At 43.0% G+C, this 19,077-nt stretch overlaps 1 protein-coding gene across 5 annotated transcripts in view; it reads right to left on the bottom strand.

Annotated features, from left to right (window-relative positions):
- Window positions 1–19,077, bottom strand: part of SPIDR (scaffold protein involved in DNA repair) — a 415,406-nt gene that overhangs the window by 50,336 nt on the left and 345,993 nt on the right. For all 5 annotated transcript variants that reach the window (XM_045561517.1, XM_045561518.1, XM_045561516.1 and 2 more), the window contains one exon: window positions 7,466–7,606. In XM_045561517.1, the coding sequence (XP_045417473.1) occupies window positions 7,466–7,606 (141 nt within the window). The remainder of the gene's footprint in view (window positions 1–7,465; window positions 7,607–19,077) is intronic.

Below are 19,077 nucleotides of genomic sequence, written 5' to 3' on the forward strand. Positions count from 1 at the left end.
TATGAAACATTTGTAGTCATTTTCTTTCTTTTTTTTTTTTTTGAGACAGAGTCTCACTCTGTTGCCAGGGCTAGAGTGCTGTGGCGTCAGCCTAGCTCACAGCAACCTCAAACTCCTGGGCTCAAGCAATCCTCCTGCCTCAGCCTCCTGAGTAGCTGGGACTACAGGCATGGGCCACCATGCCCGGCTAATTTTTTTCTATATATATTTTTAGTTGTTTAGCTAATTTCTTTCGATTTTTTTTTTTTTAGTAGAGACAGGGTCTCGCTCTTGCTCAGGCTGGTCTCGAACTCCTGACCTTGAGTGATCCTCCCACCTCGGCCTCCCAGAGTGCTAGGATTATAGGCTCAAACCACCGCGCCTGGCCTGTAGTCATTTTTATAACTTAGTGTAAGCACTTTCTAGATAACCAGTTCATTTCTATTGTTTTAAATTGACGTAAAATGCACATAACATAAAATTAGCCATTTTCAAGTACGCAATTCAGCACATTCATAATGTGTGCATGCATCTCCTCTGTGTAGTTCAGAATACCTTCATTACTCCCAAAGTAGACCCCACCCCCACTGCAGTCACTCCCATTACCCTTTCTGGAGGCCCTGGCCACTCCCAACCCACTGTCCGTCCCCATGGGCTTCTCATGGAGGTGGAGTCACATGGCACGGGCCCTTTTGTTCTGGCTTCTTTCACTTGGCATCACGTGTTTGAGGTCCATCCATGTTGTAGCATGTTTCTTTCAGTCAGTTCACTGTGGACTTGTTGAAAACCTCTTTTGTGGCCACTCCTTGTCTTTCTTTGAAGACATTTCCTTCCTTTATTTGGATTCTATTTCTGTGTTTGCAACAGGGTGGTGTTTTGGGACAATGACCAGTTTGGCTTAATTGTATCCCTTTGAATTTTATTATTGCTGTTAAATATCATATTCTTCTGGCCTGGGCACACAAATGTCTTTTTTCCCCCTTAATTAAATCATCAAAGATTCATGACTATTGAGCTGCTGATGAAAATGAAGAAACTAAAGCTTGGATATATGATATTGCTCAAGTTACTGTATTTCTGAACAGTTTCTTCTTATTTTAATAAGAAAATAAGTCTTTGTAAATTAAAGATTGAACTTTTTAACTTTTCCTGATTATCTTCATTGTTCTTATGCAAAATATATAGTTCAAAACTATTCTAACCAGATTAAGTTATTAAGTTGATAAGGACCTCCTTGTATTAGAATTAATTAATGTGATTAAAGCAAAGCAATAAAACATGTAAGGGTGTAAATAAACAGTTGCAGCTTTAGAGAGCTATATATTCTAATCATGATTTGTATGACTTAGGACTAGGACCTTAGATGTTCTAAATTACCTTTCCTCTAAAATAAAAATAGAAGTCATGATCTGTATTAGTCTTTGATTGGAATCACCAATAAAATAAATGACAGTTTACAGTAACAATAAAGACACTCAGAAATAAAGTGACTAAGCAAATAATTAGGAAAATAGACTGCTTCTTCCTAAAATGTAGCTATTCCCAAGAAAATGTTTTGTAGAGCTTATGTTACCTTCCAAAATGCTCTATGTTAAAAAAGAAATCACATTCCAGATGATTAAAACCCATTATTCTAGTAGAAAACATTACAAAGAAATGCTTCAGTTACATTTATTATGCTTAATCAAAGATGTATGTTACATATCTGGCAAACAGATGAGAAGTTTTCAAGTTTATCTCTCAAAAAATGTTTAAACAGCAGGTTCAATCTTTCCTTTAAGGAAAGGCATTCAAATGGAAAAAGCATGTGTAATATTTGTACAAGGCTTACAAGGAAGCCCATCCTGCTAACCCCGAAAAGGAAAGGAATAACCTCAAACTCTAAAGCAGCTTAAAGGTCATTTTATCCAGTCCTTTTATTTTCAGACAAATCAGGGGCCGCATCTATGGGCACTGGGAGCAGAGTCAGTCACACACAGTGCTCCTGATTTCAAGTTTAAAGCCCTTTCCACCATACAGAGTGCCCCTGTGCTCCTGAATTAGGAATAAATACACAAGTCTAAGAAATAAGGTCAAGAGAACACAAGGCCAGCACGTTCACAATATCAACATAACAGCCAACAAAAGTCAATGCCAGCTATTGGTTATCAGAAGAGGAGATACAACCTCGAAAACGGTTGCTTATGTGAACTTCTATTTATTCTTTTATTGTTATTTATGCCTCCCAGTACAATTGTTAAATACAGATCCAAAAAAACCCACTCTTAAGGGAAAATAAAAAGATTTAATTTTGACTTCAAATACTAGTGAAAGTAATATTTGGCAGAAAGAAAAAAATAAAACCCATAGGGAAAATATAACACGCACTTCTAAACTGATGAAGGGCTTGAAATAACAGAATTCTGGTCTGTTAGGAGATGCCTACTCCTACTTTACTCTCCTTTCAGAAACTTGTGTGAAATCACCAGGAACAATTTTATTTTTCAAAATTATGAAAGCTTACAAATGTCCCCTAAAGCAAGGTTTCTAAGCACAGCAATTAGCAAGGAGATTCTGGGCCTCAAACCCCAAGGGAAGTGTGTGGCTTTTAAAAAGGGTGGCCTTTTTGAAGAGGGAAAATCAAAGGAAGGAAATTACTATTGAAGTTTCTTACCCAAGGAGAGCTCTTACCACTGCCCATATCCTGTTAAAGGAGCATCTGGAAGGATTCTCCAATAAACAGCCCAGCCCACTAGAGCGGCGTGGAACACTTTCCAAGGATTCTCTACAGACATTCGTGCACTCGGGGTCTCACCGGGCTGGTGAGAAAGTGATGGGCTCTGTGGGAGACTGAAGGCCCCTGCACCCGCCCAGTCACCCCACCTCTGTCTCAGACCCTCCTCTGTAGGGCTGGGTGGGTGCTGAGCCTCCTCCTCCCTCACTGAGTTTTGTGTGGACTAAAAGGGGCAAGAAAAGTGCAATGCACACACGACTTTTTTCCTTTAAAAAATTAGTAACGAATGCTCACACTCTTGCCATCCTTGATAAAGTGCTTCACAACACGCCCTCATTTACTTCGCCTTAGACTTGGCGAGGAGACCGAGTCTGCCTCCAGAGGTGCATGGCCAGTGTGGTTGTCACCTGCACTGAAAGACGATTTTGGAACCAAACCGGTCTCTTGCTGCTAAAATTGGCTCCAATAATTATTCATGAAGTACAAAACTACGCATTCAAATCTTGTTGAGAAAATCCTAAAATGAACCCAAGAAAACACCTACTTTCCATCCCACAGATACTTACTATTTGCCTCTCATCCTGGCCCACGCCAGGAGTTCTGCCCCATACAGGAGACACAGCGGCGACTGAGACGGCACCTGCCCCCGGGAGCCTCCCGACCAGCACGTGTGAAACCCCGGCGGGGCGCGCGGCGGAGGCGCCTTCACTGGCTCTCTGCGAGCTGGGAACATACAAGGACCAGAGGATGCCGATGGCCAAGACGTGGCCGTCAGTCGGTCCGTGAGTAACAGGTGCATGATACACGGGACCCAGCAGCCTGGCACATGGGGAGGAGGCGGCATGCGGTGCAGGCCGGGCCGGGGGCGGGGGGACCGAGGTGGCTGGGGAGGCAGGGACGCTGCGCAGGCCAGCACCGGGGCTGAGGGCAGCCAGCCAGCCCATTCTGGGATGCGTCTCAAGGTTTCTTATAGGAATGTCGATGTTCGTGTGTTATTTACTGAAAAAAAATGGGCATATTCAAACCCATGCCTGGGACTGTCACTCTCACTGACATTAAAACATACCTCTCTGGTGGGACACAGGCCCCAGCCACAGGCAACGCAGTGAGCCGCACTCTGGCCACCGCGGCGGTGCAGGAGAGCAGAGTGCGGCCCAGCGGCACCTGCGCGGGAAGCCACCGGGAAGCCCCCCGGGAAGCCACCGGGAAGCCCCCCGGGAAGCCGCCGGGAAGGCACCGGGGAAGGCACCGGGAAGCCCCCCGGGAAGCCCCCCGGGAAGCCGCGCGCTAGGGCGGGAGGCGGCCTGCGGGCGCTGCAGAGGCTGCGGGGCAGCGGGCTGGGATCAGGCCGGGGCTTCCAAGGCACTTTCGTACCTGACCATGGGATTGGATAGTTTTTCAGCATATTGCCTAAGCTTGGCTTCTGGTGTAAAATTTATCAGCACCTTAATCTGCTACCATAAAAACAAAAGCTGGTATTTAAACAACTTACTAATTGGCTTATTCTCTGAAATGCACCTGTGCCCCCCGCCCCCCGCACTGAAGCTGAGCCAGGCCGCTTGGGTCCTCACGGGCAAGGGGGCACGGGACGGGCGGCGAAACTGCTGCGTGCCCTCCCGTTCCGGCCTCAGCCCCGGGCCTGTCTCCGTCTCTCCAGGGTTCCCACCTCCTCCCCCGCGCCCCCTCCAAACTGGCTGCTCCAGGCCAGCTCTCTGCGTGGGTACTGCCAGGTGGGGCCTGCATCGCCAGCGGCTTTCGGGGTCTCTTCCTGGCTCCCAGGAAGGAAGTGGGCTGTCTTGTCCTCTGGGCGTCTACCACAGCTCCTAAGAGAGTACATAACCAGTTCTCTGTTCTTCCCTCGACTTTGGTAGAAGTTTCCAACCTAGCAGCCCTGCCCCAATCTCTCCTTCTATTTCCCATCTACTGTAGGTACAATGGTAAAGACGATCTTACTCCATTTGCCTTTTTATGACCTTTTCCTTCCTTCACTGAAAAATTTATGACCCAAACTTCTCTGGGATTAATGCAAAATTCCTAATAATAGGATTTAGGCTTTATCTAACTGACTTTATACCTTAGTATATACTGGATTGTGATAAATCCCCCAAAGCTAGCATAGCTTAATGCCACGGCAAGTAGCTAGGGGCACAGTACAAAGAGGTACTAAATAATATTTACTGAATAAATGAGTGAATTATCTTTTCAATAAACCCTCTTACTTCCCCTTTTGCATATACTTGTCCTAACCCTACTTTTATGTCTTCACAGATAAAATCTTACCAATTTAAACAGACTTTTCCTTCTGCCAGATAAAGATGTTTAAAGCATTGTTCTCACTTCTTTCATGAAACCTTCTGAGATCAGCCAGCTGTAAGACCTAGTCACTCCAGTCATCAACTGTTCTGGTACTTGTGCCTGTCCTGTTTTTGGTTCCAAGGAACGCAATTCAGAGACCATGTCAGTTGCTTCCTTTCTCAACACTCAGAGCCCTCTATATACATTTAGTACTGACAAAATGCTTTTCAAAAATATCTTCTCCAGTACATGGCTCTAAAAGGGCCTTTCAAGAAGTCTACATAAGATAGCACCTATCTTATGGTGCTAAAAGGCTTTATCTAAAAGACTTTATGACTTAGCCCAAACATACAACTATAGTTCAATGGGGAAAAAGTTATTTTCTGTATTAGATATTAAAATTATAAAATTAGTAATTTTAGCTTGAGTTTTGGAAAGTAAGCATATTTTCTTGAGGTTTATGAGAAATGTATTTTGTTAAAGTTTTGAGATTTGCTATGAAACACAATAATTTGGGGGGAACAAAAAGAGAGATACTGTTGTGTTTACTGGGCCGCAGGCGGGTGACTGACAATGGCTGATGTCACTAACAGGCAGGTATAACATGCAGCATTCCACAACTATTTAATCACTTGTTTTGAAGAAATATAGCTTCCAAAAGAACAAAAAGACAATCTAAATATTTATTTGGATGGTTGCATGCCAAAATAATGCTAAATATATAAAGTAAAATTAATCCCAACCTAAAAAAACATCACGGAACTTTAACATGGAAAGGCATCTAAATGAATTTTTTGGAATACTTGGTGCATTTCCCATGGAAATGTTGTAGACGGTAGTTAGGCTTCCAGTGTGACCCACACAAAAGCTATGTTAAATATTAGGTACATGTGTGGCTATAAAGCATAATAGTGAAAGAAGGGGAACTTTATGGAGCCCAAGACACCAGGGCCCCAGGCCTGGCTGTATTCTTCATCAGCAGTATTTCCACAAGAAGGTATGTCCCGCAGTCCCTGTCTGGAGCACACCAGGACTCCTGACAGCCAGAGCGTCTGGGCAGGAGCCTCTGATGTCCATGGTGGGCACAGGTGGGTGGTCTTGCATGGAATCTGAGTGAAAGAGCACCCCCCTATAAACCGCTGTCAGGCCAGTCTCATGGCAGGCAAGTCATCTTACCAAACTACTCTGTCTTCAGATGCTTGCGAATCTCAACTATCCACATGAACATTCTAATGAGGACAAAAGTGGGTTCAGCTTTAATGAGGATAAGGTTCATGTGACACAATTGAGGTTTCCTCTTATCCAGACACGACTTCCAAATACCTGGGCAAATCCCACCCCCCCAAATCCATAATGCAACTATATTATAATACAAATGCCCTTTTACAAACAAAAGGAAGCTTTGTTGTAAGACATATCTATATGGATCAATAAAATGTTCCTGTATCTACTCAGTGCTTACAAGGGAAACATCTATGCAATACACGTCTTCCAGGAAAACAAGCTCTCGGGCAGAGCCGTCACCCACCAATACTGTGCCACAGACAAAACAAACAAGACACGGAATCTAGGCCTGAGGGAGAGCTGACTGCCTGCTGAGGTCATTCAGGAGAAATGCTTGGTAAATTTTCACAATTTAGAATGGCCATGGCTAGAATGGTAATTAAGGAAACCACTGGAGGATGCTATCAATAAATGTGTAAAAATCAGAATATCATATACTCATAATGTTTTTTTCTCCCTCAGATACTTTTATAAGCTCAGATATTACTATTATTAGACAAAATATCAACATCAAGAAAGCTAAAATAATATACTATTTGAAGAAGGAGATGTTACAATAAGATTGAGAAAACTCCCAATTCACTGTTTATACTAATTCACTGTATGACTGGATAGTTCCCTTAAAAATGTTTCTTCGTTTCCCTAATTTATAGATTAGAATGATCACTGGAGATGTAACAGACCCAGTTTGGGCCAGATCTTTGTACCATTCCACCTCTGCCTGTCTAAAACAACATCTGAAGGTGGGACGCCATGACACTTGACAGAGAACAAAGCTTGCTTACTACAGAAAGCACAAAGATGTGACAATTTAAGAGTTTTGTTTAAAGCTCAAAATGCCTTTTCACTAAATTAGATTTTCATTCACATTAAACTGTCATGCAAAGATGATTTATTATCATACTTAAGAAAACACAGAAAACAAATCTTTGGAATTTAAACACATATATACAACATTTTTTCTCTTCTTATTTTTAATGAAATTATGATTTACTAAACATGCACAATTCTTTCTGTTGTCTATTATAACTTTTCCCCTAGAGGTACTTTATGGGCTCCATTCAACCTGTGGCCTTGTTTTACAGGCAAACTCTAGGATCCTGGTTTATTGTCTTTACAAATAAAATTAGAGATGAAAGACTAATGAAAGAACCAGCCACTGTAGCAAACTGCAGCCATTCTCCCCGTTCTCACCTTCCTCTGGTGGCCTTCTGTAGTACCTTCATGCCCACCAGGCTGCAGGACTTCCCTTCCAACTGTCTTCCCTTCAAGATGGCGGCCTCCAAGTGCACTTCACCAAACATTCCACAGGCGTCTTGCACCAGAAGACAGATTCTGTAAAAAAGCATTCACGTTTGTTCATTGTTTGTTTGTTTGTTATAGAGATGGGGTCTTGCTATGTTGCTCAGCCTGGCCTCAAACTCCCAGGCTCAAGAGATACTTCCACCTCAGCCTCCCAAAGCGCTAGAATTATAGCTGTGAGCTACCATGCCCAGCCCACATTTGCTCTTCGAGGAGGCAGTATGGATTGATAAAGAAAGCAGGATTTCTCTCTCTTTTACTACAAATCCACCATAATCGTCTTCCTACATAGATGAGTCAGGGTAAATGAAGTTGGATTCAAGCACACACCATTTGGATGTGTACACGCAGGTGTTTGGATTATTATCCATAAAACACAGGAGACAGAATTCTCTTTTGGCATGAAACTAAACCCTAAGCCAAATGTGGCTGAAAAACATATAAAGATGACCAGTCTCTTAAACCAAACATAATACCATTGCCCAGAAACAGGATGTCCTCTTTCCCCATTTTTAGCCTGTTTCCCATGAGAGGAAACATTTATATTTTGTGTGGACATTCAATACTGAGGAAAGCTTCAGAGTGACACTGCTTTCTCTGGAAAGGTGCGTATTCACAGACATGCATATCCCAGCACGAGGAAGTCAGTGTCCCGGGCTGCAGCAACACAGACGTGACGGATATCCAGTGACATGACAGGATTCCCCCTGAGTTTTAAGTTCAGAGGGCAGTATTCATGAAAGTTTATTTATGACTGAATTTCCAATCTTCTCACTTCATAATTCAGGTAAATGAAGTCTTATTTACCACAAAATGACACATTCTCAAACATTTCATGCAGCCTGTTAGTAAATAACATCACAAAATAGACTGAGGGACATAAAATTATTTTAAAGATAAGAATATAAAGAAAAGTATGTGTTGAAAGAGAACAGATGACAAACAATGAACAAAGGAAAGCTATTAATAAATCTGAAGCCAGGGGCCTTGAGCACTGCCTTGACAAAAGGGACAAGAACTCTAGACTCCTTGATGAAGACCTCAAGTCCACAGGGCCCTCTGGTTTGCAAGAGAAGCAAAGGTATGTCGTGTCTGAAAGAAAGTATCTTTAATTGTATTGCCTAGTTTGCCATGGAGTAAGATCAAACAAAAATGTGCTCAAATAAAAATCATCAAACACAAGGAAACAAACTACTATGTGGGGAGAGTCTAAAGAAATAACAATAGACCTGCTGAGGACTTGAGATATTAGAATTAACAGATATGAAACACAGAATAACTATTTTAAAAAGGTAAAGTCCCCAAAATAAAAATAGGAGAAACTATACAAAGTGACTTGGCAGATTTGAAGAAGAATGAAATACAATTTTCAAAAAGGAAAGATACAATTTATTGAAATAAAAAAATCATTGAATAGGTATAACAAATTGCTACATATGTCTGAAGAGTGTGTATATGGAATCTGGGTTATAAATCTGAATAAATTACACAGAATGTAGCTTGAGAGCAGAAAGAGAAAAACATGCGAGAAGGGTGGAGAAATACAGAGGATACAATGAGAAGGTCTAACCTATGTCTAACAGGAATTGCTCACAAATACAGAGCAGAACAACTAAATGGAAATCCATTTGAATACTCACACTGTAATGAAACTAGAGCCAATCCGGACGGGTTGGTGTCTGTACCTGGGGCACAGCACTCATTCTGCGATCTCTTGCCACAAAATCTGGGGGTTCACCTTTGCTGCTCTACTATATTGGATTTCCTATTTCCTACATTCCACATCTTTCTTTATTAAGTGACTTCAATTCAGTATCTCATATCTAGCTTCCTGAGAAAGAGAATGGAAGTGAAAATTTTTTAAACCGTTCATGAAATTGTTGATGATCTGTCCTCAAACTTTACAGGCAGCTTGGCTGGATATAGACTTCTAGACTGGAACTAATTTTTCCACTCAAAGTCCAATCACATTTTGTTTCCCTCCCTTGTCTTTGAGAGCTGAGATCTGCATTAGTTTCCAGTGTGCTACGTGAGAGTAGGAATGAAAGTATACATTTTCATGTTGAATTTATAAAGTCTTTCTTGTCTGTAGGCCATTTAAAGGCCTCCTCTCCCCCTAACTACCTCCTCCCCTGACTTGCCTCCCTGTTCCATGCCTAAATAGGGAGGTCTAGGCACAGCCTTGGGGACCAGGCCAGAGGTGGACTGAGGTAGGACCAGGCTGCATTTCCTGGGAGGAAGCCCCAGGCTCTCCTGCAAGAGGACAGAGCCAAAGTGGCCCTTGACCTGCTGCACACGATTCTGCTAAGGCCTGCTCATCTGCAACTAAGACGCTTCTTAACATATACAAAAGGCAAGACAAATAGAAAAATTCCCATGGATCCAAACATAAAATTTCTCTTTTTGATTGTTTATGTTGAGAATGGAGAGGTGGGGAACTGGCTAGCATCTTCACCTTTAAGTTTGCTCCGACATTTGCCCTTTTCCCAAATAACCAAGGAAGTGTGCTCTTCTCTACCCTTTTATCCCTGTTACCCTTCACCTTGCGTTCATGCACGGCCACACACGCTCTCCCACCCTGTTCTGCTCTTGCAGCTGCGGCTCAGTGGCAGGCTGGCGCAGGCCCAAGGTGGACTCATCACCCCTACTGGTTCAACTGGATTGAAACTGTGGCATTCCACAGACAGCCCAAACCAGAGTTAGTTTATCAGCAGCCCACACAGAATTCTAGCCACTTGTCAATGCTTCCTGCTCAGTGAAACACTATCTCCCAAAATCAGCGCTAGTGTGACAGGTCGAAACAGAAAAGGGCCCCATGATCAACTCGTTTTTCCTGAACCACCAGATATTTCCCATAAATTGTATCACGTTCAGTGGAACACAGCAGCTTCCCAGGGAGGCAGCATCGTGTTAGTAACTCTGGATCTTGCAAAAGTTACCTACCTGTATGAGCTTGAATTTACTCATTTTAACCCAGGAATAAGAGGACCTAACTTAGAGGGCTGTTGTGAGCATTAAAGGATTCACAATTTATAGGGTTTGGCATGGTGACTAGTAGATACGTCTTTCCTTGGTGGAGTATTTTGGTCAATTTTTATAATACAATTTTATAATTTTCTCTATATAATTCTTATACATGTTTTGTTAGATCTATGCCTAGATTGCCTATGGTTTTTTGTGTTATTTTAAGTGGTATTTTTGTTTGTTGTTGTGTGTTGGTTTATCGTACAACTGACATATATATTGAACTTTTATAATCTATCAATCATTAAATTTTATTATTTATAATCCCTTTTATATAGTTTTATGTAATCATTTCATAATTCCAAATTTGCTTCTTCCTTTCCAATCTTTATGCTTTTCAATTATTTTCTTTTCTGATTGCCTTTTAGGACCTTCAGGACAATGCTAGAGAGAAGCCAGTGGCTTTGGGAATCCTTACCTTGCTCTTGATTTTGGAGGAAATGTCTTCAATGTTTACAGTTAAGAATGTTTACTATAGTTTGTTTCTGGTACATATCCTTCACCCAGTTAGGGATTCCTCGTTTGCTAAGAAATTATTTATCATGCGTGGGTATTGGGTCTCATCAAATGCATTTTCTGTACTAGTTGAAATGATTATATGTTTCTCTCCCTTTAACTTTGTTAATGTGGTAAATCACAATTCCAAATTCTTTTCAACTGTTAATTTTTCACTCCTGACATAAAGTCAAGATACTACTTGCTATGTTTTATTTATGATTTTTCTATCTATATTCATGAGTGATATTGACCTTTAATTTATTTCTCACACTACATTTGGTATTGAGACCATTTATGTCAGCTTCACAGAATGAACTGATGAAGATTACTTTTTTCTTTGAAAAACTTAAAATAAAAATTTCAAATATAAGACCTGAATGATCTGTGTTTTGACAATTTAGAAGAATCTGGCAATAAGATAACTTGGTTTTAGGGCTTTTTCTTCCTGAAAAGAATTTAAACTCAATGTCTCTAATGATAATTGGACTATTTGGGCTTTCTAATTTTTTCTTGAGACATTTTGGTAACATTTTTGTAGAAATTTTCCCATTTTGTCTAAGTTTTCAAACTTATTGACATAAAGATGCTATAGTATTCTCTTACTACATTTCTTTTCTTCAAGTTTTATTAATTTGACTAAAAAATATAGAACACTTCACAAATTTTAGTCTATGTGCTGCCAATATGAGCACATCTTACTATGTCTCTAATCCCTGATGGAGCTGATGTCCCTATTTTTCCTTTTCACTGTTATTTATCTTCTCTTTGCTTTATCAGTTTTCCCATAGGATTGTTATTAATCATTTCAAAGAACCAACTCTTAGCTTTGTTTATTCACTATTTGTTTATGTCATTAACTTTTATAATCTTTTCCTTTCCATTTTCTTTGTATTTATTCTATTGTTCTTTTCCTATTTCTTATGTTGGAGGCTTAGCTCATTAATTTTGAAAAGCCTTTCTTCTTTTTAAAATATGAACTATTTAGACTAAAATTTATTCTAAATACCAAATTAATGATATCACATACATTTTGATTTTTTTTTTTTTTTTTGAGACAGAGTCTCACTCTGTTGCCTGGGCTAGAGTACAGTTACATCAGCCTAGCTCACAGCAACCTCAAACTCCTGGGCTCAAGTGATCTTCCTGCCTCAGCCTCCCGCCATAGCTGGGACCACAGGCTCACGCCACCATGCCCGGCTAATTTTTTCTATTTTTGGTAGTGACGGAGTCACATTCTTGCTCAGGCTGGTCTTGAACTCCTGACCTCAAGTGATGCTTTTGCCTTAGCCTCTCAGAGTGCTAGGATTACAGGCATGAACCACCACATCCTGCCTCACGTATATTTTGATTATTTAGTATTTTTATTATTTACCAGTTGTAGGTATTTTTGTTTTGTTTTGTTTTGTTTTTGTTTTGTTTTGTTTTGTTTTTGAGACACAGAGTCGCTCTGTTGCCCGGGCTAGAGTGAGTGCTGTGGCGTCAGCCTAGCTCACAGCAACCTCAAACTCCTGGGCTTAAGCGATCCTACTGCCTCAGCCTCCCGAGTAGCTGGGACTACAGGCATGTGCCACCATGCCCGGCTAGATTTTCTATATATATTTTAGTTGGCCAGATAATTTCTTTCTATTTTTAGTAGAGACGGGGTCTCACTCTTGCTCAGGCTGGTCTCCAACTCCTGACCTCGAGCGATCCACCCGCCTCGGCCTCCCAGAGTGCTAGGATTACAAGCGTGAGCCACTGAGCCCAGCCGGTATCTTTAAATTTCCATTATTTCTTTTTTGATCTAAGAGTTTGTATAGTGCAGACTCATTTCTAATGGTTCTGTGACTAAAGAAAAGGAAATTTTATACAAAAATTAGGGTTCTGTGGCCAATAATTAGGTCTGGTCCAAACAAGTAAAAAGCTAGAATACTCCAAAATGAAGAGGAACAACTGTGGCCTTTGGTTTCTACAAAAATGAAAAGGTGAGTTGCCTAAGATGAAGCAATTAACGTTCAATCCTACTGAGCTAACCTTAGGAATTAAAGGCCAAAAAAAGTGTGGTATAAGCAATTTGTTTCTTTCAGCATTTTGAAGATGTATCCCAGTGCCTTCTGACTTTCATTGTTTCTGATGAGAAGTTAGCTAGGTTCTTACTGGGGTTCCCTTATGTGTGAAGAGTCATTTTTACTTGCCGTTTTCAAGATTTTATCTTTGGCTTTCAACATTTTGACTAAGAGGTGCTTGGGTGTGGATCTCTTTAAATTTATCCCTCTTGGAGTTCACTGAGCTTCTTAGATGTGTAAAGTTTTTCATCAAATTTGAGAAGTTTTCAGCTACTAGTTCTTTAAATATTTTTTCTGCACCATCCTCTCTCTTTCTGGCACTCCCATTACACATATGTTGGTGCACTTGATTGTGTCCCACATTTCTATGAGGTTCTGTTTTGTTTTTCTTCATTCTTTTTTTCTCTCTTGATTTCAGATTACATAACCTTGATTACCCTAAATTCAAGTTCACAAATTCTTTCTTCTTCCTTCTCAAATCTACTGTTGAGACCCTCTAGTGAACTTTTCATCTTGGTTATTATCCTGTTCAACACCAGAATTTTCATTTGGTTCTTTTTATAGTTTGTATCTTTTTATTGACACTCTATTTGATTAGACATTGTCATCATACTGTCCTTTAATTCTTTAGACCTGGTTTACTTTAGTTCTTTGAACTTATTTATAATGGCTGCTAAGTCCAACATCTGGGCCTCTCCAAAAGCAGTTTCTATAGCATGCCTTTTTTCTCCCCTGTGTATGGATCACATTTTCCTGTTTCTTCTCATGTCTTATAATTTTTTGTTGACCACTGGCAATTTCTGATAATATATTGTAGCAACTGTGAATTGATTCCTCTCTTACCCTGGAGGTTGATGATGTTGTTTGCATGGTAGTTTATTCATTTGTTTGGTGACCTGTCTGAACTAAGTTTGTAAAGTTTATTTTCCCTGCATGGTGCAGCCTCTCATGTTCCTGCTCAGATTTTGTCTTGTTTTTATCTCTTGACATTGTTATCTACGGATTGTTCCTAGGTCAGCATAAGCCATTTACTGGTGAAAGGTTGTGCTTAAGCCCCCTTAGCCAGCTAGATTCTGACTCTTACCATTGGATATGTGTGGCTTGGAGGCAGCTATCACAGTTCAAGGAGTATAGTTTTTTGCCCTCTCCCCTATTTCAGGCAGGGCTCAAATTTTCCTTCTCCAATTACTCCTATGAGGGTATGGCCTAGGGCATCCAGACTGCCAGGGATATGTGGGCTTTCATTTTAAATCCTGGCTTCCTAGGCATTGCTCCTAGGTCAGAGTAGCTTATGCCTCATCCAGTGTGGGTAGAGGTGGTGCAGAAGCCGCAGAGACAATGAAGCCTTCGCTCTTTGTCAATCGATTTCTCTCAAGTCTTCCCTGTAGGCTGTTCTGATTGCTCCTGAGAGGGTGCAGAACAGCCCTTGTGCACAGCCTTCCTAACCCCATGGTTTGACTGTGATCCCAGGAGGGCTCTTCTTGGCTATCACTTTTCTCTGATTCTCTCTGTTAAACTTACTGCTATAGTATCATGCGGCTATAAGTACTCTCCAAATAGCTCTCCCCAAAGATCTCCATTATTTTCAACAATACTCCTGGGCATGGAATTCTCCTGGTCTGTTCCAAATAAAGTCAGCCCCTTCCTTACAATTTGCCTCCCACCTGGGCAAAAGCTCTGAGCACTTCATAGCATCTGGGAGAGGGGAGAGTAGCCCCCTCCTGGAGTGACAGCCCTGCTCTAGAGTGGGTGCTGATCTTCCGGGCTGGGCTCTCCAGCCTGGAGCCACTAACCTAGGGCAAGATGAGAGGGACCATCAGGTTAGTAATCTTGGTGGGCGATGAGAGGTGCTGGTGGCTAGCCCTGCCAGGGTGAAATGTACCCCAGATTGGGGGCTGGGGGATAGAGTGGGCCATTCTTGACAGCACCCCCCAGAGGAGAGCCCCAGATTAGTCTCTACAAGATGAGTTTGGATGGTGGGGGAGTGAGTCGAGGCTCAGAGGCTGCAGACTTGCTGTTCTTACTGAAGTTTAGTGATTTTCTTGATTCCATTCATGGAATGTTTCTGCATTTGCTGTATGCCCTTAGGACAATTTCCATAGACTTTAAATTATTGCGTTTTATGATTTTTTCCACTTAAATGTTTGTTTGTAAGGACAGAATCCACTGTGTTTCCATTCTGAAAGCTGGCCTTCTATTTGTTTCTTTGATTTACTTCCACTGGAAATAAAGATCCTCTGGATGCTTGGCATGTGTCCTGTGAGGAAACATAATGGCTCTTTAGCCCTTGCGTATAAATTTCAGAGTATTTGGAAACTACTCATTCTGAATTTGTAGACTTAAGTGTGAGTTGTTCTTTTTATCCTAAGAGATGTCTTGATTTTCCTGAACACAGTAAATGAGCCAAGTACAAGATTACCAAGACAGACAATGGCAGTGCAGCAGATGCAGTGAAGCACGACGGGCTGCAGAGCCAAGGAACAAGTGTCACATTCACCTTAATAACAAAAGCACTTAGGGGCTTGCCACTGTGCTCCAAAACAGCGCCTTGGCCTCTTGCAGGCATCTAGTAAATTAATGACCCCCCGTTTCTGTGCGAAATGCCAAGGACTGCCTCTTGGCCAGGACCTCTGGGAGGCGCTAGGTCCGGGCAGGGGCACAGTCCCTCCCTCTGCAGCTCCTTGGCAAGAGAGACCCGGCACACAGACACATATGCAGCCACAAATTATGTGAGTGCCAGGAAGGAAATAAAGAGTGTTGTGTAAGACAACACCGGGCCACGTGCTGGGATGGTCTAGCCAGGATGGCCAGTGACGGCTTCTGAAAGGAAGCGATCTTTAGGCTGAGCCTGAAGAAGGGGAAGCCAGCCATGCCAAAAGTGGGGAGAAGAGCACTGACAACAGAGAACACAGGTGTATGAAACCCTAGAATGAGAAAGGGTCTCTCCATGTTTGTGAAATTGAAAGAAGACTAGAAGATAAGAGAGAATGAGAAGATAGATGTCTTAGTCCATTTGAGCTGCTATAACAAAAATACCACAGACTGAATGGGTCATCAACAACAGAAATGGTTTTTCCTCACAGTCCTGGAGGCCGAGAAGTCCTAGCTCAGGGCAGTGGCAGATTGGGCATCTGGCGAGGGCCCCTTCCTCACTGACAGAGGAGGTTTCTGCTGCAACCTCACATGGTGGGAGGGTCAAGAGAACTCTCAGGCCGCTTTCATTAAGGGTACTAATGCTGTTCATCAGGGCTCTGCCCTCATGACTTCATCACCCCCCAAAGGCCCTACGTGGGGGGTGAGAATTTCAACATATTAATTCGGGGGAGGGGGAACACATTCAGACCACAGCAATAGGAGAAAGCAGGGATAAAGGGAAAGACTATTTACTATTTGGGGACTCCAACGCATTATTCATAAAGTCAAAGTTATGTTTATGAAAAAAATTAAAATTTTGATAGGCATTTGAAAAGAAGGGAGCAATGGGCTAAGGGGCAAAAGGACTGTAGGGGGTGGGGTGGAAAGGCCCCATTTGGAGGCTGTGTAAGGAGGCCGACCTGACCGGGGGCCGGGGCCATGATGGCCAGGTGTGTGGGCCAGCACACCTGCCTCCTGCCATCAATGTGTGAACCAGGGGCACCACTCAGAGGCCTTAGATCAAGGAATGTCCTGATAAAATTTCTTTTTCAGAAATGTTAACTCTGAGCGCAGGGTGGAGGATTGCCAGAATAGAGAACTTTTACAGGGAGTCTCCTTAGACCCTGGGGGAGTCTGTTGCCCCAACCAGTGACAAACGCCTGGTAGGAAGGAGTGAAACTGCAAAGTGGTGTTCACAGGCCAAGCCCGCTGGCTGGTATGTGTTTTTTTTCTTTACACTTTTTGGTGTTAGATTTTTTAAGTTTTTAAAAATTAGTAACTAAAATTAAGAACTGGAAGAACTTAACAATTTCCTGTTATCTTGAGAAATCAGCAGCTCTGGTGGCACTGGGTCAACACCGTGGGGCCCTCAGTGGCTGCCCCTTGAGGCATGCATTTGTCAGTTTGTACCTGTACCCTCCCTGCCATCCCTGATCCTGGCCCTCACATGCTGCCATCCTTCTTGCCCCTTCCGCCCCTGTCAGCACGAGAGAATGCGCAAGAGAAACTTTTCAAGGTAGAGACAAGAAAGCAGGGTCGTGGGTGAGGGGTGGGGGCGGAGAGAGCCTGCTCCGGCCTGAGGCGGAGAACAGAGAGCAGCTGCAGGAACAAGCAGCCCAAGAGGGTCTTGTCTCAGAGAACAGAGAGGCTACGGAAACCGAAGACGGGTCCAGTGACTCGAGTCAGGATGCAGGCAAGGACGGAGCTGGTCAACACAGAACTTGGAAGTCCAAACTGCCCAGTGGAGGATGCGACTCCTAACAGCGGAGGCAGCAGAGGCTGGGGCTCCGGGTACCAGCCTAGCCACCACCACTGGCTCGCCGTGCAGCTCTCTGGGCTGAGAGTCCTCTCACGGACAAGCGCTGTTCTCTAGAGGCCTTGTCCAGGGCTCTAGTCTAAGGCAGGCACATGGGTGCGCGTCAGGCACAGCGCCCGAGTTCTCTGAGCAGACGCTGTAATGGTGTGTGGTAGTGCCCTGCAACAACCTGCAGACGCCAGCACCATCCTTGGTAAGCTCTGGAATGCTGTGAACCAGTGGCTGGCCAAGCCACAGGGTGTTAGAATATTTGACGTTTTAAAGGTATGTGATAGATTAATGTTCATAAAATTGAGCTTCCACTCTGGGAAGCAAGTTGAGCAGAACCTTTTGCTGACCTGTCACAGAATACCCACTGGGCAAGGCAAACGTGCACATTCAGCAATGCAAACTCTATGCATTGTGATGGAGAGCTAAGGCTGGAGCTGTAGGTGACTTTCACGTCCCAGGCAGAACTGAGCAGGGTTGGTGGGTTACCTGCACCCTGCCTGAGAGGGACACTGCTATTTTTAGGAGTGATTAACTTAGATAAGTACTTAGAACAGCAAAGAGAAAATGTCTCACAAGGAGGAAGTAGGAAGTAGCTAATTTATCCTAAATAGTATGAGTTCTGAGTATGAGCCTCAGAACTGCATTGATTTCATGAGACAGAGCTCGCCATTCAAAAATTCTTGGGATAACAGTTTAGCAAGTGAATTCCGCTTATTTAAGATCAATGCTCCTCCCATGCCTAAAACATATGTCCTCTTCCAAATAACGCCCAGGTCTAGGATTGCAAGCACATGGTGCAGGGGAGAGGGTGGGGGAGTTGGCCCTTGCACCTGTGCAATCAGGTAACTTGACTTGCTTCCCACCAGGTAAGTGCCTACACCTCTTCTGTGCTCAAAAATCTTAGTTTGCCTTATCCACCAGGCAAATTCACAATATTACAGATGTCGTTAATTGACTAAAAAATCCAGTTTTCTCTCATCTGGTGCCAGCGCTCCCAAGTCCTGAAACAGCATGTCTGCACCTCTACAAAAGGGGTGATCTTGCGGGAAGGGGCTCGAGGAAGGCCTTGAGAGCGGCGTGGGGCGCACGGACTCATCATTCAGCTACTGCAGTTCTGCTCTGTGGGGTAGAGCAACAAACGGCGTTAAATACCCGGGGTCTGCAGCTCGCCCCTGGCCAGCCACGCTGCTGCCTCTCAGCTGGGAAAACAAGGCCGTGTGAAAAAGCAGCTCCAGGGACGAGCCCTGCAACGGAAGCCCCCGGGTTCCAGCCAGCAAGGGCCGGCGGCCCCGCTCCGGCACAGGAGGGCCCTGTCGGAGGCATGAAAGTCCATGATGGACTTAACATCTGTCTGTAAGAATGTTTTCCTTCTTCTCTCACCAGTTTAATGTCACGTCATGTCAATTAAAGAATATTAAAAAATTCTAAAAATACATTTCTTGTTTATCTGTAAAAGCAACCGGACAAATCACCAGGAAGAAGGAAAACAAAACCGG

Source organism: Lemur catta, chromosome 9 (genome assembly GCF_020740605.2).
Source record: "Lemur catta isolate mLemCat1 chromosome 9, mLemCat1.pri, whole genome shotgun sequence".
Lineage (NCBI taxonomy): Eukaryota > Metazoa > Chordata > Mammalia > Primates > Lemuridae > Lemur > Lemur catta.